Source organism: Mytilus edulis, chromosome 2 (assembly GCF_963676685.1).
Source record: "Mytilus edulis chromosome 2, xbMytEdul2.2, whole genome shotgun sequence".
Classification (NCBI taxonomy): Eukaryota; Metazoa; Mollusca; class Bivalvia; order Mytilida; family Mytilidae; genus Mytilus; species Mytilus edulis.
In genome coordinates this window covers 9,176,526-9,186,764 of record NC_092345.1, presented here as the reverse complement: position 1 = coordinate 9,186,764, position 10,239 = coordinate 9,176,526, and the positions used below count along the sequence as shown (strand labels likewise).

The window sequence follows — 10,239 nt, the reverse complement described above, 5'->3', positions numbered from 1 at the left end:
TAAAGAATGTGTATATCTCCATCATATTTGCATTCGTACAACAAAGAAAAAGCGACGCACATCCTAAGTTATGCTTCAGGAAGTATGTTACTATTTGAGTACTATAATTGATAAAAAAAAATTATGATGGACCATTGCAATTTTAAGTGCATTTAAGCAAAACACGGCTTTCCCGAATGTATCTTTCCAATCATATTTTAGTAATTTACATTTAGTGAATGATTTTTTGTTAGATATGCAAACGAGAGATACTTTGTATTTGACATTTTAATCGTGTACACCTTGTAAATGTGAATACATGGAATATTAGGGTCTAGACATAGAGATGACGACAAAATTAACCATGACATATACAGAAGAACACAAAGTCTTCGACAATAGACGGGTGTTTATTCATATGTCAAGCTCTAAGTCGTTACGAATCTATGTAAACTAGGAACAAGGAAAATCACATGCCATCGAGTCCTATACATGCTCAAATAACACATATATTAGGTATGATACACGACAAGTACTAATGAGGTTGCTGAATTGAAAAGAGCACATGAAAAGGGGATTCTGAAACTTTTTTTTTAACTCCCTCCTCCGCGCTTTAATTGTGATCAGTTCATTTAATTAAGTAATAAATATTAAAGAACAAACAATAAAAACCAGTACTGGAAATTCTGATAAAAACGGGTTTTATATGACATATATATAATAACAGATCTAGATTTTTGCTTTATATTGAATTATGTGGGTAAGTGTTATTCAAATGCAGTAAAGTCCATCACATTGGTATTTATTTAAATATACGCGAATGAATGTATTTCGAGATTTTATTTTCAAAATATATTGAAGATGCAGCATAGTATATTGCAAGAAAAATATTTACATTATTTTTTCAATTCAGGATATTCGAATGGCTTCAAACGCTGTAAAGGAGGAACAGATGTGCATGCCATGTAGCTTTAGAGACCTATCACAGGAGGCTTCGTTTTGGTGTATAGTTTGTAAAGAAGGTCTATGTTCGAGTTGTAAAAAACATCATCTATCAATAAAAGCTTTACGATCACATGATGTTCTCCCGCTCGAAGAACGCCAATTCATACCGGAAGTTCTAGAACGAGTGCAACAAACCTGTTTGGAACATGACCGGAAATTCGAATTATATTGTTCTGACCATCGAGAACCGTGCTGCATTAGATGTAGCACTTTGAATCACAAAGGTTGTCAAAACGTTTGTCTTATTGAAGATGTCATTGCAAATGTTCAGTCTTCTACTGCTGCTAATCACATTGAAGAGGGAATAGATGGAATGATTTTAAAGTTACATAAGATCATTGAAAAGAAAGAAGAAGCTTCTCGTTCCTTTGAAAGTCAGGTCAAAACTGCGAGGAAAGATGTTGCTGGCATGAAGAAATACCTTGAAAACAAGCTAGATGATATATGCAAAGAATTGAATGCAGAAATTGATGAACATAAACTAGAATATGATCAGGGTATTTCAGAGCAGTTAGGTTTTCTGCAAGAAAGGTTAAAGAATACATGCGCTTTGAAATCGAGTATTACTTTGACCAGAGAAAAGGGAACTAATCTACAATTTTTTCTGTGTTTGGAAGTGTTTGAGGAGACCTTATCTAAACAAGAAAATTTCCTGTCTACAAGTACCGAGAAGGGTAAATTCAGTGATCGGGAAATTCATGTTAAGCTGTGTGATGATGTCAAAAATGTTTTACAAGTTGAAAACTTCGGTAAAATTGAAATCAAAACAAACCCTCTTGAGTTGTTTTCTGGTAGTCTTAGTCAGTCTCCGAAGATCACGGGGAAATCAAATGACAATTTCACAGTAAACATTGACAGTATGAAACTCATCAAGAAAAAAGAAATAAAATTTTCTATTGTAAAGGTTACAAGCTGCGTAATCTTGCCAAACGGTTCCTTTCTATTCACAGATTTTTCAAATAACAATAGGTTAATGCTATATGATGCAAATTGTATGCTCTTACGGTACATTCCTACTGAATGCCCTCCATTTGATATAGCTATATTGAACAAATCAACAATAGCAACAACATTGTCCTGTTCAAAAAAGGTTTCATTTATTGAGTTAATTTCAAGTGAAGATAAAGTCGTGAAACAGATATGTTTAGTAGGCGAATGCTTTGGAATAGATTCTCATGAAAATCAACTAGCCATTGCCGTAAAAGGGTACGGTATCCAAATATTTCGTCACGACGGATTATTTTTAAAAACAATTGAGTTTTCATGTACTGTTCTGTCCTTCAATGGATCGAATGTATACTACGTTGAGATTAACACAAAAAAACTTTATTGTTGTGATAATCACGGGCGTAGTATTTGGGATATCACACTGCCTGTTACAACGTTTCGTGAATACCCTTCACTTGCAATCGATGATGTTGGAAACGTATATATTTCTGAGCGTTGCACTGACAACTTCTTTGTGGTATCGGCTGATGGAAAACGTTACAGACAACTTTTGCAAAGATCTGATGGACTTTATGAATTAGGTGGCGTGTATATGGACAAACAAAACAAGCAACTTCTTGTGTGTGTCAAATGGGACCAACTTGCAGTTTTATATGAATTTTCTTAGATAGATTGTTTGTCTAAATGATCAGAATAGGAGTCCGTTTCATAATTTCAATTTATTTGATTACGTTGTATTTCCAAATAATTTTTAATATAAATATTGATGTCAAAGTGACGATATCATATCAGAGATGACAAAATTGAAATCCTAGAAATAAACACAAAGTTAAACATGCACACCTTCATTTGTAATGAATAATTTATTATCTCATTCAAATGTTCATTACATATTATTGATCATTGTTCAGCTGTGGAAAATGTTCTATAAGATACTATAATAAACTCATCATAGATACCTAAATTTCATAAAATAGGAACTTTAAAATATGGAGTTTGTTTTATAAATCAATAAATGAGGCAATCATCTACATATTCAGCTTCGTTTTTATACCACCAACATGAGTAAAACCGCCGTGGATTAACTTTGGAATACAAATATGGTATCCACGACAAATCCCATGCGAAAGTTATACCCACGCGGAGAAAGAACTCGTTGGTTGGCTAATTCGGTGTGATAGTAAACTTCTTTTTTTTTAAATAGATACTTCTTTATTCCAAATATTTTCTGTTTACAATTTCCTGAGTTGCCCAGAATGCAAACTGTGGATTCCCGTTTACATTTAAACCAACTTTTTGGGAAACAGGAGACTGAAAAGTGCACTGTATTAACAGAGAAAAAAAATTAGTACACGTGTAATAATACTTATATTCTTTTATATGGCAATGAATGGAGAAAAAAAATCTTCCTAGAATATATTACTAGTGATAAATAATATAACATTATAACATAAACGAGACCACCTCTAAACCATCACATAACATCATAACATAATCGAGTACATCTCTAAACCATGGATTACCTTAATCAATATAAATCAAAGATATATAAAAGGCAGACCACATAACATCGTGACTGTTACCTCTGCTGGTGGACTATCAGTCCCCGAGGGTATCATCAGCCCAGTAGTCAGTGCTTTGGTACTGACATGATTAAACAAACTTTACTAAAATTGTCCGTTTATAAATTTTGAAATTATTATGAAACTAAGGTTTCAACTCCCTCAGGCAAAGTTGGCTTTAGATGAATTTGGCTATTTATTTTAGATATTTTTAACATATAGCACTTCAACGATTTTCGGTACTTATACATCTTCGGATTTCACATGTTTGGCTTTGAGCGTTCCTGATGAAGGTAAATCCAGAAAAGCGCTTCGGACGCAATAAATTATTAAACGTGTTGTTTTATATTTTTATCTCCTGCAAGGTTTGTACTCATAGTATAACATTAATTAGTGTGTTTATTTTTTCTTTGTCTAATGTAAAGGTACATATTTCAAATGTGTTATCATGTATGATTTCCAAGCCTGAAAGCTCGACATATGGATAGTGATCCGGTGGCTGCGGCGGCTACGGCGGTGGTGTTAGCTTACTTATTAAAATCTTTATATTTTAGAAGGTGGAAGACCTGGATGCTTCATACTTTGTATACAGATGCCTCATGTTGCGAAGTTTCTGTCATTCACATGTCCAATGTCCTTGACCTCATTTTCCTGGTTCAGTGACTACTTGAAAAAAAAATTAAGATTTTTTGTAATGTTAAATTCTCTCTTATTATGAATAATAGAATAACTATATTTGGTATGTGCGTACCTTGCAAGGTCCTCATGCCCGTCAGACAGTTTTCACTTGACCTCGAGCTCATTTCATGGATCAGTGAACAAGGTTAAGTTTTGGTGGTCAAGTCCATATCTTAGATACTATAAGCAATAGGTCTAGTATAATTGGCGTATGGAAGGACTGTAAGGTGTACATGTCCAACTGGCAGGTGTCATCTGACCTTGACCTCATTTTCTTATACTGTATGCAATAAGTCTACTATATTTGGTTTATGGAATGATCGTAAGGTGTACATGTCTAGCTGACAGGTGTCATCTGACCTTGAAATCATTTTCACGGTTCAGTTTTCAAAGTTAAGATTTTGAGTTTTGGTTTTTTTTTCTAATACTATATGCAATAGGTTAACTATATTTGGTGTATGGAAATATTTTATGATGTATATGTCAGTCGCGCAAGTTTTATTTGACCTTGACCTCATTTTCACGGTTCTTTGCTCAGTGTTAAGTTTTTGTGTTTTGGTCTGTTTTTCTTAAACTATATTAGCAATAGGTCAACTATTTTTGTTGTATGGAAGAATTGTTAGCTGTACATGTCTGCCTGGCATGGTTCATCTGTCCTTGACCTCATTTTAATGGTTCATTGATCAATGTTTAGTTTTCTTGGTTAATGTTAAGTTTATGTGACAGTTGTAATAAAGCTTTGTATTTAGTACTATCAACTTAATATAAATGTTTAGTAAAGAAGGCGAGACATTTCAGTGTGTTCTCTCTTGTTTAAAAATAAAAAAAGAGATTTAAAGGTAAAGTTTGGTTTGATTGACCACTGCTATCTTCCAAAAGCATAAAATGTTTTAAATTTTTATCATCTAATTGAACATTCCATAATGTGAAAATATCTTTAATTTAACTAATGATTAATTTTGTTGTATTGCAATCAAAAAATAAATGTTGCAAATTTTCAGTATTATTAAGAGTTTGGCAAATATGACATTTTCCGTTTGACAATTGCATTTTTTAAAGTCTTTCAGTATATATGATATTGTGAATGCATTTCCATTGAAATTCTTTCATTTTATTGGTGATATTAACTTTTTTCAGATTGTCCCATACTATTTTCCAATTAATTTCGTGCCCAAAAAATTCTTGCCATTTAAGTTGACGTGTTGGATATAATTTCTTATTAATCATGTCTCGAATATATTTGAGTTTAAATTCTTTAGGTTTTATTTTTTTTTCTATTTCTATCTAATATGACCATTTCATTAGATAGTTTCAATTCTATGTTTGTTTTTTCATTAATTAAATTAACAATTTCTAAAATTTGTAAGAAGTCGGTTGGTATTGAACTTTTAACTCTTGAAAATTCCGATATATAGTTTCTTTTATCCACAAGTTTTTCAAATATAGAACAACAACTGTAAAATTCGTTGGTTTCTTCATTCCATATGTCTTTGATATATTTCATGTTACTTTTTAGAAAGGAAAAAAAAAACAATGGCTTATTTTGAAATGAAATTTTTGAATTACCAAATAGTCTCATATTAAGTACATCGTTCTTAGATTTGGGCTGATCTCCAATTTTTAGAAAATTAGACCATGTAAATCATTTTCTGATAAAATAAAGGAATGTTTTCAAGATTTAGATTTCAAGAATGTGAGTCAAATCGGTGACCATGAATTTGACAGCGAGTGCCCCTTTAATATTTGAACATTTACATAAAAATATTGATCATTATACTTGTTGTCAATTGTCGAAGCCAATTCTTGCCAATCGCATTCCAGCTTTCTAACGGTTTATGAAGAATGTAAACTTTCAATTCGACTTCTAGTGTTATAAGAGAGTAATGCACCCTGTATGTTAAAACTGTAACGGTTCGTATGTGACTGTTATCAAATTAAAACTATTTTGCCCTTATCATACCGTCTTTTTTATTGGAAGTAAACAATGTTCGCTCTTAACATGCATGTGACATACATTTTAGAATCTACCTATAAACTGAGTTCGTGTTCAATTTGTTGTGGTGTGCAATAAGTATTGTCGCCGCAGAGGTAAGCCAACGATTTTTTTTATATTTAAAAAAAATGCCAGTGTTTAATCAAATGCTGTGAAATCTAAAACCACAAATAACCTGAGTGTGTTGATTTTAAATGATGAGTTAAGCATACAACGCGCGAAAAAAAAACTTCAATAAAAAATTATGGAAAAATTATATGCTTACGTTCATATCAAAACGCTTACGCAAAGTAAGTCAAACGAAACATGAAAAAGTTATCCAACATAAGCTGAAACGTATTGTAAATCTACGGAGCGACATATTCGCATTAAATCATTTAATCATCTTCTGGATACATTCATGAATCTAATAATCAACTTCTAATAATAAAACCAGCATTTGCACTGAAAATTAGTCATTAATAATTACAGTAAATGCTAGTACTAGTATTGTATAAATACAGAAAAACTTCAAAATCACAACATGTTGGCTATAAAGCTGTAGAATGTTATCTTTTGAAGAATCTTTTGTGTAAAATAGAAAAGAAATCAATGCATGCACCCAACAACAGTGCTTTTTACGCTGTTCTTCATCCCTAATTAACAATGAGGTTTTCAAAGCGGAACAAAAGCTCTCAACACACAAGTTTTTGTCGGTCCAAGTACCGCTTTGAGCAGAATTATTTGATACTGTTACTGACATAAATGAAAATTAATACAAGAAGTTTTTCTGTACTACAATTCATTGAAAAATTAAGGAAACTATGAGTTTATATTTAGATTGACGTATAATGGTATATCTACAGTATTGCTTAGTGAAGTACACATTTGGGTCTATGTTCACAGTGTCATACCATATTGAACAGCTTCATGTACTGTGGATTCATTTATTTCGTGAGTACCAATTTTCTTGGAAAGAGGAACACTTCCATATTTGTGGATATTCAATTTCGTGGTTTTGAGAAGGCAGGATACATTCCTTTAGACAATTTATAATCCGTTGAATATTTAAATTCGTGGTTGCCCTGTACCCAAGAAATCCACGAAAATTAGTATCCAACGAATATTAATGAATCCACTCTATACCATAAGTAACTGGTTATTTCACTCAGATTCCAGTCCCTTTTGCTCCAGTTTGATTTAACCTGAAAGATAAAAAAAATTTCAAGGCTTGTAAAATATATATTAAGTGATTATTGTAAAATGTATATAATAAACTCATCGGAGAAACCAGGAATGAAATTTGGTATTGGCGCCAGACGCGCATTTCGTCTACAAAAGACTAACCAATGACATTCGAATAGAAAAATGTTAAGACGGCCGAATAATGTACGGAGTTGAAGAGCAAATGCGGAGCACAGATACCTAAAAGTTTTGCCAAATACAACTTAAGGTTATCTAATCCCGAGGTAGAAAATCCGTAGTATTTCAAAATTTCTAAGTTTTGTTAACAGTTTATTTCAATTTACAATTATGACCATTAATTTAATCCAACTTAAAATTTTGAATGTACTAATCTGTTGAGTTATGTTTCAATATTGTAAAAACGAACAGCCTTCGTAAACTTATTTAGTTTTTTCTGCGTTGAAGTATGATTATTGGTGTACATTAATATCACATTTAAGTTAGAAACGATGGGCAGATGGGCACATTTTTAGAAGAAAAACACTTTTTTTATGAAAGGCAATTTTTTTTTTTTATAGAAGATTTGTTTTTACATTGACAAATGAAACTAGCTTCTTTATTATGTTAGATTTTTTGTATCCTGCAATGAATCTTAAATACTTTTGTACTAGCTTTTATATAACTGGACGAAATAGTTTGGTAATGATTTGAAAATAATGGTCTACAATGTAACTATTTGCCGTAAAAAAATATTAAAACTTATACTTTAAGTTCAGTAACATCACACAGAGCAAGCTACCGAAGCACACGTATTATATTGTAGTTGGTACCCATTTTGTACTCATGGGGTTCAATTTCTGGAAAAATACACATTTACACTAAACAAATCAAATTATGCATGGTGGACCAAAGAGATAACTCTCATTGAGTATAATGCAAGCATGATGAGTTCAGATTAAGCATTCCAGTTACACCCCCCAGTTACACTAGCCACATTCTGTGCACCATCCCCTAAGTTCAACTATGGCATAACACATATACAATTGATTTTAATTTGGGTATCTGTAGATCAAAAATAGGCGAAATGGCATGTACATACATGTATTTAGTTTATACTTTACATTATAGAAATGGATAATGATGGATTTGCAAGGCAAAGTAAAGGAAGGTTACAAAATAAACAGGTCTTAAAAACTAAAATTTTAGAAACAAAACCGCATTTTACTGTGACTGATTTGATATAATGCAAATAATTTATATCAATTATAATTTTTTACAAACACCAGAAATCAGTGTAGAATTACATACAACATGTATTATAATTATCTTAGATACTATAAGCAATAGGTCTAGTATAATTGGCGTATGGAAGGACTGTAAGGTGTACATGTCCAACTGGCAGGTGTCATCTGACCTTGACCTCATTTTCTTATACTGTATGCAATAAGTCTACTATATTTGGTTTATGGAATGATCGTAAGGTGTACATGTCTAGCTGACAGGTGTCATCTGACCTTGAAATCATTTTCACGGTTCAGTTTTCAAAGTTAAGATTTTGAGTTTTGGTTTTTTTTTCTAATACTATATGCAATAGGTTAACTATATTTGGTGTATGGAAATATTTTATGATGTATATGTCAGTCGCGCAAGTTTTATTTGACCTTGACCTCATTTTCACGGTTCTTTGCTCAGTGTTAAGTTTTTGTGTTTTGGTCTGTTTTTCTTAAACTATATTAGCAATAGGTCAACTATTTTTGTTGTATGGAAGAATTGTTAGCTGTACATGTCTGCCTGGCATGGTTCATCTGTCCTTGACCTCATTTTAATGGTTCATGCCGTGGATTAACTTTGGAATACAAATATGGTATCCACGACAAATCCCATGCGAAAGTTATACCCACGCGGAGAAAGAACTCGTTGGTTGGCTAATTCGGTGTGATAGTAAACTTCTTTTTTTTTAAATAGATACTTCTTTATTCCAAATATTTTCTGTTTACAATTTCCTGAGTTGCCCAGAATGCAAACTGTGGATTCCCGTTTACATTTAAACCAACTTTTTGGGAAACAGGAGACTGAAAAGTGCACTGTATTAACAGAGAAAAAAAATTAGTACACGTGTAATAATACTTATATTCTTTTATATGGCAATGAATGGAGAAAAAAAATCTTCCTAGAATATATTACTAGTGATAAATAATATAACATTATAACATAAACGAGACCACCTCTAAACCATCACATAACATCATAACATAATCGAGTACATCTCTAAACCATGGATTACCTTAATCAATATAAATCAAAGATATATAAAAGGCAGACCACATAACATCGTGACTGTTACCTCTGCTGGTGGACTATCAGTCCCCGAGGGTATCATCAGCCCAGTAGTCAGTGCTTTGGTACTGACATGATTAAACAAACTTTACTAAAATTGTCCGTTTATAAATTTTGAAATTATTATGAAACTAAGGTTTCAACTCCCTCAGGCAAAGTTGGCTTTAGATGAATTTGGCTATTTATTTTAGATATTTTTAACATATAGCACTTCAACGATTTTCGGTACTTATACATCTTCGGATTTCACATGTTTGGCTTTGAGCGTTCCTGATGAAGGTAAATCCAGAAAAGCGCTTCGGACGCAATAAATTATTAAACGTGTTGTTTTATATTTTTATCTCCTGCAAGGTTTGTACTCATAGTATAACATTAATTAGTGTGTTTATTTTTTCTTTGTCTAATGTAAAGGTACATATTTCAAATGTGTTATCATGTATGATTTCCAAGCCTGAAAGCTCGACATATGGATAGTGATCCGGTGGCTGCGGCGGCTACGGCGGTGGTGTTAGCTTACTTATTAAAATCTTTATATTTTAGAAGGTGGAAGACCTGGATGCTTCATACTTTGTA

At 32.2% G+C, this 10,239-nt stretch overlaps 1 protein-coding gene across 1 annotated transcript; it reads left to right on the top strand.

The window, feature by feature from the left end:
* The first annotated feature begins 895 nt into the window (after positions 1–895).
* Positions 896–2,638, top strand: LOC139510473 (uncharacterized). Its single transcript, XM_071297050.1, has one exon. It carries the CDS (start codon positions 902–904, stop codon positions 2,597–2,599), a length of 1,698 nt encoding a protein of 565 aa, XP_071153151.1. The 5' UTR covers positions 896–901; the 3' UTR covers positions 2,600–2,638.
* Positions 2,639–10,239: the final 7,601 nt, after the last annotated feature.

Coding starts and splice junctions, on each gene's coding strand:
- LOC139510473 (XM_071297050.1), top strand. CDS start 902: ATGGCTTCAAACGCTGTAAAGGAGGAACAGATGTGCATGCCATGTAGC.